This window comes from Mustela erminea, chromosome X (genome assembly GCF_009829155.1).
Source record: "Mustela erminea isolate mMusErm1 chromosome X, mMusErm1.Pri, whole genome shotgun sequence".
Classification (NCBI taxonomy): Eukaryota; Metazoa; Chordata; class Mammalia; order Carnivora; family Mustelidae; genus Mustela; species Mustela erminea.
Window position 1 is genome coordinate 114,867,506 of NC_045635.1, and position 25,387 is coordinate 114,892,892.

The window sequence follows — 25,387 nt, forward strand, 5'->3', positions numbered from 1 at the left end:
AAATGTGATTTTTTTGCCTTCCAGATCTCATAGAAATGTCTGAAAAGCAACTTTAAATAAAATGAATAAGTACCAAGCTTTTTGTTGCAGCATTATTATGCTTTTAAAAGATTTAGTTATTTACTTGAGAGAGAGAAAGATGAAGAGAGAACAAAGGGGGAAGGGGCAGTGAGAGAGAGAGAATCTTCAAGCAGACATCCCCCTGAGCTCAGAGTGGGCTGGGGGCTCAATCTCCCAGCCCATGAGATCATGACCCAAGTGGAAACCAAGAGACAGATGCTCAATCAACGGAGCCACCCAGGTGCCCCTGTTGCAGCATTGTTCAATACTGTATGACTGGGAACAACCTAAATGTTTATCAATAGGGAACTAGTTAAATACATTGTGGTATGTCATTATACAGTGGAATACTAGGCAGTTGTAAAAAGAGGGAGAGAGAGTGTAAAGCACTTTGCTGACATGGAATAATCTCCAAAATAAACTGTTAAATGAAAAAGCAAAGATGCAGAACAGTGTGTTGTATACTACTGTGTGTAAAAAGGGTGAAGAGAATATGAACTTTCTTGAATGAGCGGAAAAGCATCTCTGGGAGATACAGAAGAAACTGACAACACTAGTTGACCATGGAGGACTGGGAGAAAGAGGTGGAAGGACGATTTTACACTGCACAGTTTTTCATATCATTTACCTTTTTAACCATGTGACTGTATTATTTGGCCAAAAATAATGTAAAAAAAATGGAATTGCAACCATGGGGAAACAAGAAAATGTGACATCAGTGTGAAACAAATTTTGAGTGGTACCAACAAGTAAGAAAGGCAATGAACTTGGACTAGAAGAGAAATCAGAGAAGAGAACATTGCAATTCAGAACTCAGAGGTAAGAGTGGGTTTTCCCAAGGAAACACCAATCCCAGCAACAATGAATGCAAAGAGCAGGGGTAGGCTGAGAGGTAATCATTATGGTGACTCTTGATGAGTTGCAGTGGAAACAGCTGGGACAGGTGGGCTCTTTTCTCTCTCTCTTTCCCTTCCCCCAGGAACCCTTTGTTAGCAGCAGCATTTGGCCTTTGCCCTCAGGCTGAAGTGCCTGAGGAGGGCTCTAGGGAGGATGTTAAGACCTCTGCAAAAGACAGGAAAAAGAAAACAAAAGGAAAACCAGCATCAGTCAAGAGTGAAACCCTCTAAAGGGCTTCACCCCCAGAGAAAAGCCCTCCTTGCTTTATCAGTTGTGGGGGTCCCTGGCCTTCCTGCCTCTCCACCCACATAACCTAAAGGGAAGCCCGCCTGTTGACAGACTCTACCCACTGAAAGAGAACCCGCAGTCAGCCCTCCCATTCCGGAGAAAGCTTTGTGGGGGGAAACAGATCAGTACAATTGCAGAGGAAACCCATGCTATCTACCCATAAAAATAAACTTGGTTTTTCATACATAAATATGACCAGACAACAAAGGGTCATCAGACATTTGAGGAAAACGATCAACATGAAAGAGAAGGACCAAAATAAACAAAGGGAACTGATGCCAGAGGAGAGAAAGATAACTAGAAGACCAGAAGAAAACTTACATATATTCTGATTTGTATCACAGAGGCTTGCTAGGGCTACTCCATCAGATTAGAATGTTGTACAGCTCCCCTTTTGATCTCCTTAAAAGAAAATTCAGTAAATTGGCAGAGATTTTACTAATTCCTTCCCATGTGTCAGGAAGCAAAGATTCTGCGATTTTTTCTAATTGTCTCTTTCCACTAGGAGCTAATGGTAGGGAAATCGAACAAGTCAATTATGAGGTAATGTGGCAAATGCTTGTCTGCTGGGAGGGGATGTCTCTTCATCAACCATAATGGATAAAGGTGGGGGGGGCATGCACAGCGCACAGCTTAACCAAGCACGGTACATTTAGGGGAATAAGCCTAGCTTGATATGGCTGATGCTCAGGGTTGAGCAGGACCAAGTTATGAGAGATGAAGACAGAAAGGTGGACAGGGAACAAATCATGTTCTGTGCTAATAATTGGGTGCTGTGCTCTAGGCTATGGTTTCCTAGACACGTTCAGGGAAAAGAGTCTCCACTAGGCCATTTGTAGAACAAACAAAATGGTGATATATTTAACTCTTTCGTATGTACTGGAAATAATTTTCCTAACAGAAACTATGACTGTGTTCTAGGTTATCAATATAAAATCACAACCACAAGCATAGTCACACCAAAAACAAACCGTTGAAGTTTAATCCATTGTTTTTTTAACTTTTCCCTTGATACTTATTTGCTGTATTTCAATCACTAGCTTGCAGGAAAGCAGTAGTAAAAAAAAAAAAAAGGGGGGGGCGGGACAGAGATTTCAGAAAATTTTTCATAAGAAAAACTGAAAACTGAAACAATTCAATCCATTAACTTCCTTCTTTCTGTTAATGAAGAGAAAGATGGTCAATATTTGACTTTGGATGCAGGCATTTTTGTAGATCTATAGATTTTGTAGATTTCCATAGATCTACAGATTTCTCGGCAACTAAGGTCAAGAATCACTTCCAGATGCCTTAAGCAGCTGAAGATTTTCAAAGGGAGCCCAACACCAGGGGCAAGGCTACTCCTTCTTGGAGGAGAGACAGGTATGGGTCATCCTGACCCAAGCTTGTTTGTTTGAGAATCAGAAATCAGAAAATAGAGCCCAAGTTTGAAGCTGGAAAGATAGCCAATTGTTGTAGAAGACGAGGCAGAAGAAGGACAGAAGAAAGATAAGGTTTCAAAGACTGAAGTTCAAGCTGACTATTCTGGAGCTAATCCCATTCCTGTTGAACATGCCAGGGCACTCTGTTGTTCTGTTTCCCTGCATCTGGGGCAGAGTCTTAGGGGATCAAGGCAGATTAGATAAGGTCACTTATAAGATTTACCATAAGAATTATATGTTATAATAATTCTTAATTATAAGAGTTAACATTCTTCTGGTGGTATGAAGGTTAGATGGGGTAGGGCAGGAAGGGAATTAAAGAGAGAAATTAGGAGAATACAAGTCAGCAATCTAGCAGAGAGGGGATGTGGGCCCGGACTTTGATGTCGGCACGAAAAAAGTGGTGGCGTCAAGAAGCTTTGGGGAAGAAGAAGCCATTGGGATTGGGGAGGAATCTGGGCAAGAGAGAGGGAGGAGTCATGGACGGCTTCCAGGATGATTAGTTAGGTATAGGAGCATCGTACTCCAAGATAGGAAGAAGCTTGAGGGACAACAGGTCTGGGATGGAAGCTGAATTAAGTGTAGGGCAAGCAAATGTGAGGCGGCTTTGGGCTATCCAAGTGGAGATGTTCAGAGGCGGCTGTACTTACAAATCTGAAGTTCAATGTTGCAGTTACAGATCTGGGATTTATCACAACAAAGGTGATAGTGAAAAGCATGAGAGCGATGGGACTCTCCTGAGGAAAACATGTAGAATGAGGAGCGGAGAAGGGCTGGGAGAGGGGAAGTGAGGATGAGGAGAAGGAACACCAAAGTTTGTTGGTTTTTTTTAAAGATTTATTTATTTATTTGACGGCGAGAGAGAGATCACAAGTAGGCAGAGAGGCAGGCAGAGGGAGAGGGAGAAGCAGGCTCCCTACTGAGCAGACAGCCTGATGCAGGGCTCGATCCAGAGTCCCTGAGATCATGACCTGAGCCGAAGGCAGAGGCTTAATCCACCACCCGGGTGCCCCAGGAATACCAAAGTTTTAAGGGGAACAAAGGAAAAGAGGAATCACACAAAGAAGTATTCTAAGAGGCGAGGGGAGAAAGCTTTCAGAAGGGGGACAACAGAATCATAGGGTAACAGACAAATAGAAAGGTCACTAGAAATAAACCCTAAAAAGTATTCAGCCCAATCTATTGAGCTAATCATGGTGGAAACCATTTTGGGGAATGGGGGGGGCGGAAGTTAGCCTGCAGGAGGCTGGGAGGCAGGGAGAATGGACGAGAAATCTTTCTGGAAGGTGGTCACGTGAACAAGTACTGACATTGTCTGCCTCTCTGTGGTGGTCCCTTCAGCGTCCTCTGTAATTGTATGAAACAGGCTTTAGGGAAGTCCTCCAGCCCATTTTAGCTCTCGTGATCATTTTCCTTCAGTGGTACTCAGGTTACTTGTCTAAGAACTGAAGCTTCTGACCTGACTGATGAAAGTTTATCACGTGCGTTGAAGCCACCTACTTGGCAGATGTAGTGAAAAGCTCCCCAGCTCTGGGCCCAGGACAGGATGCAGGCGCGTGGGAGGGAAGATAGCAGGTGCTGACAATACCGAGAGTGTGCCTACCAGAGCATTTTGTTACATTTCCTATTTGTCTCTCAAAACAATTTTATAGGAATCACCAAAGTGATCTTATCATGGTTTCTAGACCAGGTTGGACGGTGGGGTAGGGATTTCCATGGCTGCTTTTGTTTCAAAGGCGATCTGATAAGAGGACACAAAAGCCATTGAGAAATGCATAATCCTACATGCCTCAATGATTCAGTTCATTGCCAAAACTTGGAGTGTTTTTGATGTTGCTGTTGTTTTTTTGTTTTTTTACGAGTATGTCAGGAGGTGGCCATTATTTAGAAAACTCATTATCTTTGGCTAAACAGATCCCCCCCCCCCAATTCAGGATAAGTTGTTGGTCTATTGCTTAACACGTGTCAAAGATCTTCCATGCACATTTTTATTTGATCTTGGCCTAAGCCTGTGGGATAGGCAAGGCAGGTGCTACTACCCCCTTTGGATTTGGGGAAACAGAGCCCTGGAGAGGTAAAGTGATTTGCTGGAGGTCCATAGCCATTTGTTAGTAGAGGAAGGACTAGAATTGAGCTCTCTTAACTGGAGCCCGTTTTCTCTATTCCAAGCCATTCATCAGCATCAGCAATTATCTGACAGATGGGAACAGTATAGACAAGCAATTTGGCCAAATCAATCGAAGATTCCAACTTTAACCTTGATCCCGGAGTTTGGGAACCATTTCCTTCAAGACCCTACTCCTCCTGGCCCTTGAGGAATTTATTTTTTCTTGAATTACCAGTCCAGCTAAAATTAAAAAAAATAACTGTCAGCACTCCTTTTTGCTTTGTGCCACGTAGACTTGAAAAGCTGCTGGGATTTCATTGGGTTTGAAGATGAAAGAAGTCTCGAGAAGCAATAAGCCAGGGGTATACCAGTCATAAAATCAATCCAAACTTTTGTTGACATTTGTTTCTTTCCCCGTGTGCCAGGTTCCCAGTTTGTATTAGTAAGACTGAAATTGAAATAAGTCTGTTGCTGGTGGACACATTTGTCACTTTCCTTGAAACTGGTGAACCCAGAAAGTTAGCGATAGGAAAATACTGCCATTGTCTGTTAAGAAGTCTATGACATTTCAAGGCAAGAATGAATGTATGGAAGAAGAGACTTGTTTCTTCTTTACTAACAAAAGGGAAAGCCTGGAAGTGAATGATATGGGTATAATTAAAAAAAAAAAAAAAAACCTTTACGTAACTTTTTAGCTGGGAGAGAAGACTACGAAGCACATTTTCCAGGAAGTGTGGGCTGTAACGATTGTGCGCTCTTAACTAATCCTGAGTAAGGTGGCCACTTTGACAGTGTTCTCATGCTGCCCCTGCCACCTTCTCGGTCTGAAGATATCATTTCAACTCTAACACAGCATGATCGAAACATATAGCCAAACTGCTCCCCGATCTGTGGCCACCGGACCACCCGTCAGTATGAAAATTTTTATGTATTTACTTACTGGTTTTCTCATCACCCAGATGATTGGGTCAGCACTTTTTGCTGTGTATCTTCACAGAAGACTGGACAAGGTAAGCTGAACCAGGTGCCCTGGTTAACTCAAGCGGGGGGTCCTTATTGATTTGTGGGTTGAATGGTTTTAAGTCTGCCCAGATGATGGACCGTGGTGGGAACCCATATAGCTGAAATGGTCTCGCGGCATTATGTTTGTCATCTAGTTCGTAAGGTCTTCTCTTCTTGTCTCTGGTTGAGAGCTTGGGTTCTGGAATCAGACTGGGTGGGTTCAAATCTTGACTCTGCCCCCTCTTAGCTCTGCAATCCTGGGCAAGTTATTTTATCTTTGCGTGCCTCAGTTTCCACATCTTAGAAACGGGGAAGATAATAGTACCCACCTCGTAGATTAAATGAATTTAGCCTTGTAGCCAGCTTAGACCAGAACCAGTGGAGAGGGAGCACTAGGTGGGCATTAGCTATAATTATTTGCTAAAGTCTTGCTTAAAAAGTAAACTTGTTTTTCTGATGGAGACACCTTTTTTTTTTCTTTAAATTGTTAACTAAAGAAGGAGAGTAGGAATTTGATCTGAAACTTCCTAGTGTTTCAGATTAGCACAGACACGGATAAGTCTGGAATTTACAGTCTTAGAGTACAAGTCGCATTGTCTCTATACCTCTTCAAACACTGACTGTTGCAAGCTGCTCCATTTCCCTCTGAGATGTTTTACACGCTTAAGTGGCTGGACTTATACAGGAACAAAACAGTAGAGTAACTTAGGAGGTAGCTGGGTGTTGTCAGGAGAAAATAACTGTTGGGATTCATCCCATTTCAGTGTGTTTACCCACTTCCACTGAGCGGCATTATTGGCTGTACCAAAAGAACATCATTCATACATGAAAAGGAGAGATTTGACGAATTATCTGGCTGTTGCTATACATCTGGGTAAAGGGGTTGTCGATGCACAGCATCTGGAGACTGCATTTTCCCAGGGATGTTTCGATGCCGTCTGTTGGGATCCCATGCTAGAATTAGCACCATTATTTTCATCAGGATAAGGAGGGGCAGTGAAGGTTGAGCAATGCACTGGGCTACTCAGATTTGTAGTTGAATAAAGAGCAGGATTCGGGGTCTGGTTGTTGGCTTGTGTTTGGCCTGGTAGGCTCTGTCAATCAAATGCCTGGACCCAAGCCTCTATGGGGAGAAGCAGCGACCACGTCTCCCAAAGCCTTGAGGTGTGTTCTTAGGGACAGTGGAAGCCGCTGGCTAAGTAGCTTTTGTTTTGAATCTAAAAATTTCATTTTAAAACAAGAAAATGGCCCCAAATCAGTTTATTACACAAGTGAATTCCATACATTTAACTCGTTAACTTTGGGAATGAAAGATGGTTTCCTTAAAAATGCAAATGTTTTCCACAAATACTAAAGCTAAAAAGAGAGAGATGTAATTAGAACTCAACTTAATTGACACACACTGCAAATTAACTGCTTTTTATAAAACACTGCAGCACCAGCTAAAGTGAACTAGGCAAATGAGCTCAGTGGAAAACGAGTTTATACACTGGGTCCACAATGACCGATCCTTACAGAGCAATGAGGAGTACAATCATTCTCGAACACTGCCGCTATAATACATAGACGAAATGTACATTTCGTAATAAAATTTTGTTAGAATAGCTGTGATTTCTACCTAGAGTTTTGGGTAGTAGGACATTTTAATTGCTGGCTTTTGTTGATTTTTTTAATGGCTGATACCAAATAACAATAATCCAGTATAATAACTTTTATTCCCCATTTATATCTGCAAAATCCTCCTTCTGTTATTGATGCCATGGAAGTGATTGTGGAGGGAGACATTATCAGCCACCTTCTCCAGAGTTATGTTTCTCACGTTCCCTGTTATTTCACAAATAGATAGAAGATGAAAGGAATCTTTACGAAGATTTTGTATTCATGAAAACGTTACAGAAATGCAACAAAGGAGAGGGGTCCTTGTCCTTACTGAACTGTGAGGAAATTAAAAGCCGGTTTGAAGCCTTTCTCAAGGTAAGGAGCTCAGCTGTTGATTAAAGGGCTGTTGAAACTGTTTATTGCTTTTGCTGGTCGGGAAATAAACGCTGACAACATAGACATTTTGTAGACATACGTACATATGTGCGTACATACACACATGGGTATATGTATCCAATTTAAAAAAAGGAAAAATGAAGCCAAAATCCTACCTGAAAGGGAAAGGAAAACTGGAAGTGTGCACATTCATAAGAATGTTCTCGAGAGGAACAAAAGGAGTCTCTCTTGGGGATACTACCCTGTGAACATTTATGAAGCACACCGAGTTTGGCTCTTGGTATTTTCTTACCTTTCCATCCAAACCTTGCTGCCTTGTCCCTACGGACCCATGGTCGGTCCCCATTTCCCAGGGGAGCGAGGATCACCGGATGGCCCCAGGGTCAAGACCTGCCTTTACTGAGGGCAGTAAGGATTCCTGAAGGCTGGGGAACAAACACTTCTCTCATGACAGAATTTCAAGTGCCATGAAAGTGAGATCTTTCCCTTTTCTTGTGAGGAGAGCTATGGGGAAAGGGGGATGGACTTTCTCTGTGCTGCTCAAACCAGACCCCACGGAACACCACTTGCTCATGAAGTCAGTCCACTGTAGGACTGCTGGCCAAGCCCTGAGGCAGAGGCCCCAGCAAGGAGTCCCTGTAGTCACCAGGGCCGGTAATAGGTACAGCAAACAAGCCTTAGAGGATTAACTGAGGATGCACTTACGACATGAATTCCATCATCATGTACAAGGAGTCTAGAATGTTCTTTCTCCTGAAGCAGAATATCAAACAGCCTTTCTGCTTGTTTCCCCCTCTCAGAACACTGAGTAGAATCCCCCGGGCCCTCAGCTCACTTTGGGGTCATCAGTAAGAGGCAGCTCTCCACATTGAAGGCAGCTCTGTGCCAAGCTATGGGGTGTAGGGGGTAATCTGGATAAACCAACAGCAGTTATTTCTCCCATATAAATAATCTATCATTTAACCCAGAAGTAAAGGACTTAAGATCTTATTTCTGAGTTTATTCTTGTCCTCCAACGGTAAAGACGCTAATAACCTCTTCCTGGGTCCCCTAACGGGAATCAGAAGGCAGCCCAAATCTGCTGTTGGCTTTCACATTCTTTACACTAATCTAGGTTTTAGATGAAGACTCCTCTTCATTGGCCAACTCATTGGAAATGAGTTGAGCTTCTCTGGTTGTCCGAGGACTCTGGCCAGTACCATAGGGTACTTGGAGGGGTTACAAATTTAAATATGAAGAAAGCTACTTTCAGAATAGCAGTTAATAATTCAAATATTTATTAGATATTTAATGTGCTCGGCCTTGCGACCTCGGGCAAATGGCTTCCCCTCTCCGGGCCCGTTTTCTCATCTATAAATGAGAGAACTCTGTCTTACTGACAGTCTTATCGTTCAATGGCCAGTTTCCAATGGTTCTATTTCAGGTCAGACATATAAAACTTCCCAAATCAGCTACCCAGGATAGGAGCAAGGGCTCCTTGGGCTTGCCTCTCTGCTTTATGCTTGAATGAGCAAAGTGACAGCTCCCAAGTTTCATATTCTAGAAAGGCATACCTTCTTAGACATGTCAACCAGGGCTCCTGACGTAAGGCAGAGGAAGCCCCTCACCTCTACTGCTCCCCAGGGCGGGATCCTAATGAGTGCCACGTGTCGCAGAGTCCTCCCGTGAAGACTGACTGACCCCCTTTCCAATATCCGTTCTCCCAAATTTCTCATTCTAAACCATATTTTGGGCTTTTTTAAAAAATCCAACTGGTCACCTGTAGAATAACCCCAAAGTGGATTTTAGTATTCTCAGCGAGTGTTAGCAGGCTTTCTTTCTGGGCTTCACTGTCTGACTGGGCCAGAACAACCAAAAGGTTTGAATTTGGGGGTTCCATATCGTAGGTCTTGAAGGGGTCTTAGAAGTCACCAGATCCAATGATCAACCCAGGGCCTCAGTCTTCTCTCCACGGTCCCTATCAAGTGGTCATCAAGGTCTGTTTGCACAGCTCTAGTGACGCCATCCCACTAGACTAGTCAGTTTCAGGCTTGTCTGCCCCCTCAAGGACTGAGATGTCTTTGATGGGGGTCTACGCATTTCCTTTTGAAGGTAGAGGCCAACCCATCCATACCTGCCCACGTAGACTCCCCAGTAAGAAAGAAATCACTAATCTGAGATTTTCTGAACGTCAACTTTGAAAATCTTTCAGTCGAGGTGGGGAGTGAGGAAGGGAGGGCAAAAGGGGCTCTGGGGAAGTGTGGCTGAGGGCAAGTTTGCAGGAAGACAGGGCTGGGCACATAAAAGACAAACTTTGCTGACTTCATGTTTTCATTTTGGCCAAACCCTGACACCAGCACAACCACGTAGCCGAAAAGTATCTCAACCTCGATCATCACACTCCATTTTTGAGGAGACACTAAATACTCATTTGTTTACTGGGCGTCTCACAAACATCTTCCTGTCGCCGCACTTTCTCAGCTCAAGTGGAAACTTGAAGGCCTGTGGCCCCTGTGGCATTTCGAGGCTCCCTGGTGGGGCTCCGAGACTTACACCCTCACATTTGGCAACCAAGCTGAGCCTCCCCCGGGGCGCTCAACAGTCCTGACACCAATTCCACCTGGGGAAGGACGGAAAGGGAGGGCGTTGTAGAAAACTTGGAGTCCAGGAATGGGAAAGCGGGTAAGACTTTGATTATCAGAGGGGAAAATACTACTGTGCTTGGCCCTTGTATTTAGAGTCCAAAGTGATGGCGTGAGCTAGGTCGACCTCTGAACGTGATCTCAGAGTTCCTGCTCTTGGCTTCAGCCTCAGACTCCTTGCGTGACCTTGCGTGATCTAAAAAATGGCAGCCGAATCCCTGACTCCCTTCCTGCTTGTGCCGATGGCCGTGCCTGTGAACTTCCCTGGTTGCTAAGTGTAAAGAAACCACTTAGGAAGTGTTGCATTTGCCTTTGAACACCAGCATCATCGGGAGACTACCTGGGTTTCCTATATGCTGATTATTCTAAATATATACAGGCCACACAAGGCAGCCAACTGCAAGAGAATCTCCCTCATCCCGTGGACAGGGACAAGACAATAAAAAATGCCTGAAGGTCTGTTTGTAGTCTGGAATTTCTTCCCAAGATCAAACGTACTATTACCCTTTCCTAAGAGATTTCAGACCAATTTTATTCTAATAGATACATCCCCTGCTTTATGTTTAATAATATTCCATATACCGGTTCCCAAGGTAGAAACATCTCCCCATTCAGCATTATCTGTCAATACCCATCAAAGGCAGGGAGGCTGGGGTCATAGGAAGGGTCAGCATCACAGCCTCCACTCTGGGGAGAGCCCTGCAGTGCAGATAATAGGGCCCTGATCTTGCCTCCAGGCTCACCCCTTGGGCTTTCTGGGCTGTCAGCTCATCTGTCAGTGCCATGGGTTCCCAATCGCTATGATGGAATTAATGACAGGATCTAAGTCCATATGATAATCCTCACCAGGAACAGGCACTAGAGTCATGACAGATGCCAAATGAATGATACCTCCAAAACCCCACACCAGGTTTCCTGTCAAAATGACCTTTAGCACTGATTCTCATTTTAGGACATAATGCTGAACAAAGAAGCGAAGCAAGAAAAAAGCGTTGCGATGCAAAAAGGTAGGTTGCTATTTATCCATTTTTGTGAGCACTTAACACCTAAAAGGAAGCTTTGGGCTGATCATGCTGAACAACCCCGTTGTTAGAATTAGGGAACTTGGAGTCCAGGAAATAAAACAGGACTACAATGGCCATATTGACACCTTCTCTAGCACCTGTGATTTGGAAAGGCTTAGTATGGACCCATGTATGGGGAAGGCTGTGTTCCTTTGAGGCTGACAGTACCAAGTATGAAGAAATGTCACTCTTTTCAATATCTTCTTCAAAGCACCATATGGCCTGGTGCCCCCCACAGAGGATAAGATGACAAGAAAGTCATCGCTGGCATTCATTGCTCAATGATAATAGTTTTTGGCAGAGAACCATGCCAGCGGAGGATCTGAGATCAAGGAATGGTTCTATGTGACAATGTTCCATTCTTTGCCCTGTTCTTGATGTCAGAACATGTCAAACATCTCAGGGTTGGAAGGGATCTTGACTGGAAGGCAAGGTTCTCAAACGCAGTGCCACCCACAGAGCACAAATCTTCACAACCATCCGGTTTCCAATCCAACATGCCTGGGCACCTCCTAGCCCATTAGTCATCCTGGTCCAACTTTGAACGATTCTAGTAATTATAGTAAGATTACTAGACTACTCAGAGAGAAGTCTTCCCTCCTCTGGAGTTGAAGTTTATTCCTAAAATCTCCACTCACTGGACCCAGTCCTGCTCTTCGGGGCCATACTAAGTAAAGTAGAATTCTTCTAGATAGCAGCTGTCCAGATGTTGAAAACAGCTATCATGGCCGCTGAGCCTTTTCTTCTCCAGGCTAAACCTCCCCAGTGTCTTCCACTGTGCATCCCATGACGCTTTCTGGGGCTTTTCGTCTCCCTAGTCCTCTTAGAATTCAGCACCCCAAACACAATAACAATGCCTGGAGTAGCAGATGAGTGTTATTCACAATGTCCATGAAAATGATGTATGGCTTGTGCAAACTAATACACACAAAGAAATATATACATACAGAGATACAGATATCATTTTTGGAGGCCAGGAGCATACTCAGAGCTCGCTTTAACTGTTGCTCTGGATACAAAGGTCATCCTATCTCCAGGACGTTTTCGTCTTCAGATTGTAAGATATGCTGAATGGTGCCATGTTGTCTGTGACTTTTACAGTGAAATATGAGGAAATGGGTGCACGTGGGTGTTGCCTAGCCATCTTCAGGAAAAGGATCAACTCAACACAACTGGTTATCTAGGTCATGCGATTTGATTCAATATTTATAGGGCACCTGCCAAGTGTCTGACAGCAAGCTCATTCCTGGGGTGGGGGGGACCTTCCACACAGTCTCTGAACACAGAGTATCAGCACATCTAATTAAAGAGCAAGGCTTTTACATGAGAAACAACCCAAGCTAGGCACAGTAGTTTGGCCAGTTGCTTGACCACATCAGATGCTGTTGGCATCATATAGGGAAATGTGCTGACATCACCTTGGGGCTCAGTGGGACTCCCAATGGATGGGAGCTGTTTCTGATGGCAAGATTCAAAGTGTGTTTCACGAAGACCCAGAGTGTTAGCCTGTGTCAATCTAGGTAAAGTGGAGTTGGGTACTGAACGCCCATTAGAAGAATGGGGTCAGTGCAAATAGCCAATTCGGTTGTTCAGATTCTAGAAACCAGCTTTCCCCGGGGACAGGGATTTCGAACCGTTGCGCTTTTCCTGTTGTGTAACCTACTTAAGCCGGGTCTCTGTGACAGAGCTGTAGAACTAGACCAGATCGTTCTGTGGGCAGTGTTGTGTTGCTTTGGCCTGACAGTTGGCTTTTGGTTTCATTCCAGGTGATCAGGATCCTCAAATTGCAGCCCATGTCATAAGTGAGGCCAGTAGTAACACAGCGTCTGGTAAGTCGAAAGCATCTGAGCTGGTCACCCCGGCAGGAAAGCTGAGATGCAGAAGCAGGGCGGCCTAATGATCAGGCTCCTCTCTTCCTCTGGGGCCCAATTTACCAACCCACCCCTACACCTCTCATAGGCTGAGCTTTGTCTTCAAAGCGAGCTCAGAGGCACAGATGGGACTTGAAGGGACAAAAGGAGATGGGAAGCAATCCCGATGTTCTCATTACGTTCTTGCCCAATGGCCGATTCTAAATGATGAATTGCTGGGTGGAGGGACCATTATTCTGAGAACACAGAAGAGATGGCAGGTAGTGACCTCCTGGCTGGGAGCATTCCTCATGCTAACCCCTCTTTGCTGTGTGTAAATGGGCCTCAGGGGGTACTTCCTGCCATCTGTCAATCCCTGTATGATTAACCCCAGCCTCGTGGGGGCCAACCTCAGGGAAATTAAAGGTAAAATCATTCTGCAAAGATCAATAGGCTCCAGGACGTTAGATTTTCCAATGAAGTAACAACAGACAACATACTGTTATCTTTTCAACTCTGAACGAGTTTATTTCCATATACGTTCTGCCATCATTCTAGCTCTTAGATCTTTTTTCCCAAACCTGTACCTTGAGAGAGTTGGTGCCCGAGAATATGTCGCATCTGATAAATGGATGGAAACACGCCCGCAAGCACAAAACCCCCCTTGTTAGATAAATGCAGTCTGAGGGCATCAGAGCAGTCTTGGAAAAACTTAGCACAGTGCTCCAGAAAGGAGTTCTAAACTGTGTGTGTGTGTGTGTGTGTGTGTGTGTGTGTGTGTGTGTAAGAGAGTGAAACACACACACAACGAGAGAGATAGACAGAGACAGAGACAGAGAGAAGAGGAGAGACATACCCCCTCATCTCCGAGGCAGCTTGGGCTTCTCACGGGGCGTAACACATACGTGGTTGTCACGGATGGTGATACGGAAGGGAGAGCACTGGATAGGAAGTCTTTGAACTGAGATTCTGGAACCATGAATTACCACTTGCTAGGTGACCGTGGGCAAGTCCCTTTGCTGCCGTGTCACGCTTGACTTACTTCCGAGGGTGGCTCTCAGCGTCCAGTCAGCTAATGTGGAAGAAGGTTATGTTATCACGGGTCAGACAAATGTAAGGTACTATTACTTAGCTTCCTTTATGGTAGTTTGGATGTCAGAAGAGTCACAGAAAGCCCTTCGTTAATACCATATTTAATAATCCTGCCAGGTAGCCGTTCTCAGAAAATACAGTTATGGGAGAACGTTCCAGCTGGGGTGGTGTGGCCAGGGTGGCAGTCCGCATGACACTTGCATACGCAGATTGCATGACAGCAACAGAGACACCACTTAGAAGAGTAGCTTTCTGCCAGGGTTTAGCCACCAGCAAGGAAACCCTTGCCCTTGGGTAGATTTCATGGCGCTCAGATTCTGCCAAAGTGCCCAAGATCGATATGATCCCAGCATATTTCGGTCTGCCTCACAGGAGGTCTGAAGGGGATAAGGTGTGAAGACTAAAAGATTCCTCACCGCCCCATCCCCCGACCCAGTCGCAAATGCCCCACTCCTGGCTGGTCACGCTGCCACAAGCTTGACCTGCATCCCACAGCAAGGACAAAGATTAGGTAAGGACTTACGAAGATAACCCTAGTGGACTAAAAGACAGAGAACCTCCCCTTGGCTTCTCAAATGGTCTGCAAGTGAAATCATCATAAGGAAGTGTCATTTCTGGAGTGGTCCGGAGGGCCAAGAAATGTTAGAGGTTTCAGGATGCCTTTCCTGTTGCTAAAGGATGAGTCTCAACAGCTTGACTCTCACACCGTGCCCGATGGCCAAGTAGGAATTTTAGAAAAGGGCTCAAGGAAGCAAATGATCGATACTTTCACTTCTCCCCAACCCCCACACCCAGCAGTCTAGCTCGCTGTGGGAGCTGAGATTTGAAATCGGGTGCACACACTACCTTTGAACCCACTCAACATCTCCACCGAGAAAATGGCAGACCGTTGGTGGGTACTCAAGTTTAGCCACAAGAACACAGGTACTTTCAAGTTGGTAGCGCCCACTACAATGGAAGATCAAAACACACAGTGAAATGACAGGTTCATTTTCATACTTCCTTGCCTAATTTTAGTCCTTGCTGTGGGAGGCAGGTCGGGTTTGCGACAGCATGAGCAGGTAGGAAGAAATGGGGTCTTTCCTTTTGTCAGCTGAGGCTGAGCTACACAGCTGGGCAAGTCTTTGACTTTGTAAAATCCAAGGCTGGTGAGATAACAGTGTTCATATTAGCAAGGATTCTGTCCGAAAGTCTTGTAGGTGTGTGTAGTTTAGGACGTGCAATTTTAAAACGCGCATCTGAAGTTCAAGGGTAAATTGGCTTTAAATGCTTTAAAAGGAAGAAGGAAACTCACTGCGCCCGGTTGCTCTCTTTAATCTTCAAAACAAGTCTCCGAGAGACACTGTAATACTAGCCCCGTGTTACAGATGAGGAAATAAAAGCTCAGGGAGATTAAGTGTCTGGGCGTGAGCGTGACTAAAGTCTGGGTGGGAACTCAGCTCCATCCCACTGTGAAGCCCCCGCCGATCGGTCAGAGACTGAGGGCGGGAGGGCTCCGTAAGCATCCCTGGCAGCCCCGGCTTCCGCGTGTATGGGAAGCCAGGATGGAACATTGAACTCTGTTCTGGTGGAGTGGGAACCATGCACGCCTCGCCTTACCATGCGCGCCCCCTGTCTGTTGCAGTTCTGCAGTGGGCCCCGAAAGGATACTACACCCTAAGCAGCAACCTGGTAACCCTCGAAAACGGGAAACAGCTGGCCGTGAAAAGACAAGGACTCTATTACATCTACGCCCAAGTCACCTTCTGCTCCAATCGGGACACTTCAAGTCAAGCTCCGTTTGTAGCCAGCCTCTGCCTGAATTCCCCGAGCGGATCGGAGCGGGTCTTGCTCAGGGCTGCAAACGCCCGCAGCTCCTCCAAGCCTTGTGGGCAGCAGTCCGTCCACTTGGGGGGCGTATTTGAATTACACCCCGGTGCTTCGGTGTTTGTCAACGTGACTGATCCAAGCCAAGTGAGCCACGGGACGGGCTTCACGTCTTTTGGCTTACTCAAACTCTGAGCGGTGGCCCCTCGCGGGCTGCCAAACAGCAAAGCAGTTAAGACCACCCCCCTGTTGAACTGCCTATTTATAACCCTAGGATCCTCCTCGTGGAGAGCTATTTATTATACACCCCCAGGCAGGTAGGGCTGCGGTGAGGGAACGCCGGGGCCGGTGAAGCCCCAGCAGGCCCCGTTCCCTAAGGTTTCTGTTCTGGAAGCAGCGGCCCCACGCATGCAGACACCCAGAGAGTCCCGTGAAAAGACGAGACCATTCCGCGCAGACTGAATTCTGAGTAAATGGCAGATCATGAGTCAAGTTTCATTTCGTTTCTTTGCATGCAGTGTCTTTCAGCGGATAATGCATTTGGTTTTCCAGTGAAGATGCAGAAGGGCCACGGGGGAGCCTCAGCTCGCGGTCAGTCCTGGTTGAGCCCGGGTCCCCGTGGCCCCGATGGAGGGGGCAGGCTCTAGAAAGTCTGGTGCAGCAGAGAACTGAAAAACCCTGCCCCCACCAGCCACCCCGACACTCAGGCTGTTGCTAATCCGTTATCTTATTTCAACCCTGTCCCGTCTCCACCACTGTAGGCGGGAGGAGGGAGCAGAGGCGGAGGCTCCGAGGCTGCCCACTCCTCCTGAAATGACTGTATTTAAAGGAAATCTCTCGTCTCTACCTGCAGTCTCCATTGTTTCCAGCGTGAACTTGGGATGATCTTGTTATTTATTTTTTGAATAATAAAGTGCCCTTAACGTTATTGTTGTCATCTAGCACCGAAAGCCCTGGGCCAGGTGGGGGCGGGGGAGGGGGGAGGAATCGTTCAGAGGGATCTCACCTTCGTGATGGGTTCCAAACGTGGTTCTCAAACTTCTTGGACCACAAAATATTTTGGTGACAGTCCCCTCCCTGGCAGTTTGCCATAGGCTTTGGTGGATGACGTGAAGTTTGTTTGGTGAAAATCAACGTGGGTCCTTCTTTCCAGCGTGTTCTGGAAAGGCTGCAGGGGAGCAAAAGAGACTTTTTGTTCTTGATTCATCGCTGCTGAGCCAGGCGGGAGGGAGGGCTTCAGTGAGAAGCAGTTGCTTATCTTTTTCAGAGCTGTCTAGGTGGTTCTGCCTCGGGCAAGAGGAAGTGGAGCCGGGACAAACTGGTTCCCGCGCTCTTCCACGGAAGCCAACAGAGCTATTCTTGGTCCCCTCCAAGAAACCCAGAGTAATTTGTTCCTCCTATCGGTAGAGTGCGTTGCTTAAAGCAAACCCCACAGGTTCAAGCAGAAAAATATCACTGTAGAAATAAGGAAGGGGAATGGAGTGGTCCGCTGTGGGAGGACCACACAGTCCCTTCTGGGCTGAGTTCCTTTGAGCACGTTCCAGCATGAATTTCTAACACAAGGCTGAAATCATGCTAGTTGAACTCACTCGGCTGCATACCATCTTCAGTGGGAGGATTTTGGTACGAGTAGAGGTGACACAGGGTGATTCAGGGACCCATGGATATGTTGTCCTCAGTGCTGTCTTGTCCTCCGGAGCGAAGATTCTTCTACAGCCTTGTCCTCTGCACAGGATGCTTGAAGGAAGTGGGACAGCGGCCATGGCAGCCAGGAGACATGGGTCATGAGATTCCCATAGGTATTGGGGCTCCCTTAGGAAGGTCAGGACCCCAGGTCTGGCTGAGAAGAGGGTGTGGTCCCGCCCAGAGAGAAGGGACAATCCATGGGCTGTGACTTTCCCTCCCTCACGGTAGATGAGTGCCCACTTTGGGGGGACAGCTGGACTTGCCCAGCTCGCCCTGGTGAGACACGGGGGTGGGGGTAGGCAAGAGGCATTACCCCTTTTAGGGTTCCTGAGAAGGGAATCCATGTCGAGCCTGCACAAAACTTGTACAGCCTTCGTATACTCCCACGCTCCGATTTAAACATTGCCCTTGTACTTCGCCCTCCTCCTTCTTCGGACACTGCATCTCCCAATTATCTCTGCCTCTGGCAACCAAGTTGCTAACGATGTCCGTTATCACAATGAATGCTACAGATACAAAAACTGCCTTTTCCAGTCTATTGCTTCCGCGCTCATGCTTCCTACTGCTCGCTAAGACACCTCTCCCGTAGCTCCCGTCCAGAACTTTCCCTGCATGTCAGCCTCACCTAGCCAACTGCCTTCAACCTCTCAGATTACTTCCTCATGAGGTCACCTTGCCCTTTCTAAGAACTTCAGTCCCATCCTTCACCCTCTTCTCTTCCTGATCTACATGCTTACAGCGTGCTGTCGCCCCAACCCTGCCCGCTCATGGGTTCAACGACCACCTTCCTGCCTTTAGTCCCGACCTGCCTCCTGGAGCTCGTCCGCTCAAACCTGAAACATTCAAATGGAACTCCTCATCTTTCCCCCCAACACAACGAGGTCCGCTTTCAGTATTTCCCATTCCAGAGAGTTCCAGCCTCTTCTGCCCTACTTCCCAAAACAGAAATCTGGCCTGACTTCTCGCTGCCCTCACTCTCGTGTCCAATCCTACCAGCGTAAATACATCACCCCTATTTCTTAAATAGTCCTTAAATTAATCTACTTCTTTCTATCTCTGCTGCCACTCTCCTAATCCACACTACCATCATCTTTCTCCTGGCAGCCTCCTAGCCCGCCTGCCTCTACTCCTGCTCCCTCTCATTCACCAAATGAAATCTTAAATAAATGTCTGATTTGGGGTGCCTGGGTGGCTCAGTTAGTTGGGCATCTGTCTTCGGCTGAGGTCATCATCCCGGGGTCCTAGGATCAAGGCTTGAGTCAGGCTTCTTGCTCAGTGGGGAGCCTGCTCCTCCCCCTCCCTCTCTCTCTCCCCCCGCCCTCCTGTACACACACACACACACACACACACGCACACACACACGCACACACACACACATGCACACACTCTCTCTCTCTCGCTTGTTCTTGCTCTATCTCAAATAAATAAAATCTTTTAAAAAAGTAAATACAAGTCTGATTTTTCCACTGCCCTGCTTCATCATCTCCTGCTAATACCTCTCTCAATGTCTTAAGTTCCAACCCTCAGTTCCGCTGAGCAAGGCTACACATGCTCTCCCGCCTTGGGCCCCAGGCGTGCTCTTTGCTTGGAACCCCCGTCCCCTTCCCCCACTGTACCCTGCACTGAGTGTCACAGCACTCGCCAAAGTTGAGGTTTTTCCTACTATGCTGTGAGCTTTTAGAGCAAGAAGACCTTGTCCTGTTCACCTGTTTGTGGTGACTCCAGTGCCTGCCACAGAGCCTTGATTCATTGTATGAATCAATTGGTCCTTGATTCATTGTATGAAGAAAAAAAATGAATGAATAAATGTCTCTGCTTGCAACTCGTTTAAGTAGTTCATAAAATAATTCTGTGCATTGGTTAAAGCATAAGTTTGCAATACTGGAAAAATATTTTATGTCAACAACGTGTATATGATAAAACTGTACTCAAGGAATAGAGAATGTATAAATTATACCGTAGATAAAAATAAATGAGTTGTTTTCCTGGAGCACCTGGCTGGCTTGGTCAGTGAAGTGTGTGATGCTTGAGCTCGGGGTCATGAGTTCAAGCCCTATGATGGGTGTGTAAGTAACTTAAAAATAAAATCTTTAAAAAATAAATCATCTATTTTCATTATATGGTTCATGATAGTTTGTAAAACAGTACATGAAGTTGGTCCAAACTTCACTTGAACGTTTTTAAAGTTGTTCTAGTAAGTAATGGGGACTTGAGTACCTATAATATTTTAATCGTAAGTTATCTAATTTCATCCCATTCTTATAGACATAGTACTTTTACCTTCCATTTAAGGGTTGGCGGGAGGGGAAGCTTGAAATGACCAATGATTTTTATTTCCAGACAGAGAAAATGAATGAAGTATGAAATATTACCGCCACTGTTACTTGGTAGGGAGCAAATGTCTAAAAAAGGCAAAGTTGTCAGTACGGGACACCCCAGTTAAAGGAAAACAGTATATAGACACCCCCACCCCGGGCTCCAGGAGGGAACCTATCTGGCACTGAATCTGACTATTTCCACAGCTCCTGATACTACCGTGTTGCAGGCTACACTGCTATCTGAAGTAACAGATGCAGAAACCCGGGACTTGAAGCTAAGTAGAATTTACTTTTCTCTGTGAAACACATCTCCAGTTAAAAAAAACAAAACCAGGGGCACCTGGGTGGCTCAGTCAATTAAGCATCTGACTCTTGATCTCAGCTCGGGTCTTAATCTCAGGGTCGTGAGTTCAGGCTCCATATTGGGCTCCATGTCAGACACAGAGCTGACTTTTTAGATAGATAAATAGACAGAACAGATAGATAAATTTTTTTTTTTAAACCCAGAAAAGGGAGCCTGGGTGGCTCAGGTCATGATTCCAGGGTCCTCGGATAGAGCCCCATGGGGCTCCCTGTCCTGGGGGAAGCTTGCTTCTCCCTCTCCTTCTGCCTGTCTCTCTCTTTGTCAAATAAATACATAAAATCTTTAAAAATAAATAAAACCCCCAGAAGTAGTCATTGTAGTGTAGTGGTCGCATCTGGAGTCAGACAGACACCTTCCTGACATAGCCTCTGCCATTTTACGAACTTTAAAACCATGGCAAATCATTTCTCCTCCTCTGAGCCTCAGTGTCCTCGTCTGGAAAGCAGGGATGATAAGAATGCCTGTTTGGCCAGGTTTGTGAGGGTTTAACGAGATCGTTCACAGGAAGTCCGCAGCAGAGCCTGCTCTCTGGAACAGGAAGCCATCTTAAAATGGTTGGGACACCTGAAACCGAGGAAAATAGGACTTGCCCACTGTAGCAGACCAAAGACCACACTCAATGTGAAGAAAAGTAAAAGAAAAAAAAAAGCCAGGGTAAGATCACATACCTAACATTACAGTAGATTTGTGTGGAGCAAAGACTCTTTCTTACAGTTTCATTGTCAAAAACATTGAACCCATTGAAGGCTTGGGGTTGCCCAGTATTTTGGTTGTCTTGAGCAGTTCCACATTTAGCATATTTAGGAAGGTTTCTTTCTTCTTCTTCTTCTTCTCCTTTTTTTTTTCATTTCAGGGGTAGAGGTCAGTGATTCATCAGCTGCCTATAACCCCCAGTGCTCATTCCATCACGTGCCCTCCTTAGTGCCCATCCCCCAATGACTCCTCCCCCCATCCCCCTCCCCTGAAGCAACCCTCAGTTTCCTGGAGTTCAGCATCTCTTCTGGTTTGCTTCCCTCTCAGTTTTCATCTTATTTCATTTTTCCTTCCCTTTCCCTGTTGGTTTGTTTCTTAAATTCCTCATTACTGGTGGGAATGCAAACTGGTGCAGCCACTCTGGAAAACAGCATGGAGTTTCCTCAAAAAGTTAAAAACAGATCTATCCTATGACCCAGCAATTCCCTCCTAGGTATTTATTCAAAGGATACAAACACGGTGACGGGAAGGGGCACGTGCACCCCAATGTTTATAGCAGCAGTGTCCACAATAGCCAAGCTATGGAACGAGCCCAGATGTTCATCAACAGATGAATGGATAAAGATGTGAGGTGTGTATATATATACATACATACACGTATATGTATGTATATACATACACGTATATACATATACGTATGTATATACGTATACATATACACATATGTATGTATACATACATGTGTATATATACATATACGTATGTATATATGTACATATATGTATATGCGTGTGTATACATATATGTATGTATATACATGTATACATATGTATATACATATATACGTATGTATATACATATATGTATATATATATATACACCTCACATCTCCTATATATATATAGAAACCTTCTCTCTCTCTCTCTCTATATATATATACACACATATATGGATGTTCTAGGCTCATCTTATACCTTCCCTGTTTCATATGTATGTATATATATATACACCTCACATCTTCTTTATCCATATATGTATATATATATATGTATATATATATAGAAGGTTTGTTTTAAAAAGGACTGTGATCATTGCTTCCCGATCTGAAGGACACCCGCACACAAATGTACTTCTTCCATGCTACACTCCTCTGAGTAACCCCACACGCGACTCGGCAACTCTCACGAACACCAGTGGGTGCCCCACTCCTGGAGTTACATTGAATTATCCTTCCCACTTTTCTGCTAATGTAACCACACTTAAAGTCCAATCATTTTTCTGTCCCAAACTCTATTCCTATCTTCTGTACTTCTCTGCTATAAACCTCTTTGAAGGCCAACGTGCAACTTTTAACTCAGATTTTTTTTTTCCGAGATTTGATTTTTGTTTATTTGTGAGAGAGAGAGAGACGGAGATAGTGGTAGAGAGAAAGAGAGAGTGAGCGAGCGAGCACAAGCTGGGAGGAAAGGGAGAAGCAAGCTCCTGGCTGAGCAGGCAGCCCGACTCAGGTCTCGATCCCAGGACCCTGTGACTGTGACCTGGACCGAAGGCAGATGCTTCCACAACTGAGCCACCCAGGTGCCCCTTTAACTCAGATTTGATTCACATTTCTCATTACTAGGTGTTTTTTTTTTTTTTTAATCCATCCACACCCCCATCCAACACTGATGGACGTTATGCGTTCTGTGCTAAACACGAGACAAATGCGATCCAGTCCCTCCCCTCAAGGAGCTTACAGTCTTCTGCATAACAGGGCTGCGAACGTTTAAAGCCTGGGGTCCATGCTGCCCCCGGGGTTAGGGACCCGTGTTGCACGTGTTACATGCCAAGGACACAAACTCCGACGAGCAGGGGAAGGCAGGTGTCAGGAAAGGCTTTCTGGGAGTGGTGGCCCAGACTGAGGATGCTGCGGGGAGGAAATGAGCCCCCGAGGGCGAGCGCACAACACACAAAAGCGTAGGGTTCAGGGAGGCCCCCCCGGAGGGCCTTGCGTGGGAACCGGTCTTGGTGTATGGCCGGCCACACAGCTCCTGAGGAAGCCCAGTCTAGGAAGAGGCCCGGAGCTCATTTGGCAGCGAGAAACTACCCTCGGGCCTGCTTTCCCAGAGGGGCTGGCTCCACATGGCCCACGGGGCAAGTTGTGAGAAGGTGGCCAGGAGGCTGGGCCACAGGCCAGACCCTGCAGGCTTGGAGGCCGCGGACAGCGTGGGCCTCCAGTTGGCTTCTGCTGTAGACACTGAGGCAAGTTTTCACAGGTTTCCCATTCACATTATTTGGAACATTTGCTCGTTCAACAAATATTCATTGAGTAGGTACGATCTCCTCGTGTAGGAGGTGACCCAGGCAGGGGAAGCACAGCGCGATGACAGGATAAGGGCTGTTGGAGTCCGGATTCCCTGAGGAGGCAAGACTAGAGCTCACTTTTTTTTTTAAAATTTTAGAAATTATTTCAAAGTTAGAGAAGTTCCAAAAAAAATCATAAAAATAACAGTGTACCATTTTTTTCCCCTGAACCATTTAAGGTCGTGGACTTCATGACCTCAGGGTGCATTTCCTAAGAATAAAGATATTCTTCTTTATAACCATAGCACAGATGATTCCCCAGTAACACAGGGTTTGGATTTTTTCCAATAAATAGAATAAAGTACTATAAATGTATTTGCTCTTCCTTAAGATTTTCTTAATAACATTTTCTTTCCTTTGGCTTACTTTATTGTAAGAATGCAGCATAGGACACAGAGAATGTACAAACTATATGTTAACTGTTAATATCTTTTTTTATCACTTTGCCCTTCCATTATAGGATCCAGTCCGGGGAGCAGGTACTGAATGTAGTTGTTAGATCTCTTTAGTCCCTTTTCATCTAGAACATCTCTTCAGCCTTTCTTTGTATTTAACACATGGACATTTTTGCCTCAAATAATCATCTCCCCTCCTTAAAAAAAATAAAAATAAAAAAGAATGTTCCTTATTTTGGGTTTGTCTGATGCTTCCTCATGGTCAAGTCCAAGTGACGCTTTCCTGGATGGCAAACCACATACATGACGTTGTGTTCCTTTCAGCATCTTACATCTGGAGGCGTATGATGGCCATTTGCCTCTCCTTGCTGATGTGGATTCCGATCACCCAGTGAAGGAAGGTGTTGTCTGGTTTTTGCATCTCTAATCACCAGTCTCCCCTTTCTAACAAGTAAGCAGTCTTGGGGGTAACACTTCGAGAGCATGCAAATATCTTTCTCATCTTCAACATTTTCCCCTTTATTTAGCATCTGAGAGTCATTTTTGCCTGCATCAGTCTTTAGTATGGCGGCTGCAAAACAAGGATTTCCCAACTCTGGGAAATCACACAAATGTGGTTCCTTCCACATTTACCACTCAACACTCAGCACGGTCATGCAGACACAAACTTATCCTTTCTCCCCTCTTATTTCTTTCTCAGCATGGACTCATAGATGTCTACTTTTTTCAATGTTTTCTAAATCATTACTATCCTTATTTTGGTGCTCAAATTTACCTTTATTTGGCCAGTGGAACCTCTTCAAGTTGGCCCGTGTCCTTGAGATGTGAGCCTGTCAGCTTCTTTTCTTAGCATTCCGTTACTTTCTGGCACAACAAGATGTTCTAGGCTCATCTTATACCTTCCCTGTTTCAGCCATAGGATCGGCCATTTCTCTAAGGAGATCTAGTTCCTTTCAGTACAGAGTGTGTTTAGAAACCAAGTTCTGGGTACTAACTGTGTTCCTGAGAACACAGTTCCTGCTCCTAGGAAATATGTATGAGAGAGAGAGAGAGAGAGAGTGTGTGTGTGTGTGAGAGAGAGAGAGATATGTATGTGTATGTATATATGGATATATATATATGGAATATAACATATATAAACATATATAAACATATACTAATAACTATAAATACATATATTTATACACAGACACACAAAAGCTGTCAGAGTTAGCAAATAAAAATTCTGGATACCCATTTATATTTGAATTTCAGGTAAAGAGTGAAAAACATAGTATAAATATATCTCATGCAATATTTGGGACATGATCTGTATCAAAACAGTATTTGTTGCATCGCTGAAATTCAGCTGTTTTAGGTAAGCTCTACACCCAACGTAGGGTTTG

The 25,387-nt window shown here is 45.3% G+C and overlaps 1 protein-coding gene across 1 annotated transcript; it reads left to right on the plus strand.

Annotated features, from left to right (window-relative positions):
• The first annotated feature begins 5,183 nt into the window (after positions 1-5,183).
• CD40LG (CD40 ligand) lies at positions 5,184-17,131 on the plus strand. Its single transcript, XM_032331339.1, has 5 exons — positions 5,184-5,783; positions 7,618-7,749; positions 11,344-11,398; positions 13,222-13,284; positions 16,022-17,131. Exons 1-5 carry the CDS (start codon positions 5,628-5,630, stop codon positions 16,396-16,398), a joined length of 783 nt encoding a protein of 260 aa, XP_032187230.1. The 5' UTR covers positions 5,184-5,627; the 3' UTR covers positions 16,399-17,131.
• The last annotated feature ends 8,256 nt before the right edge of the window (positions 17,132-25,387 follow it).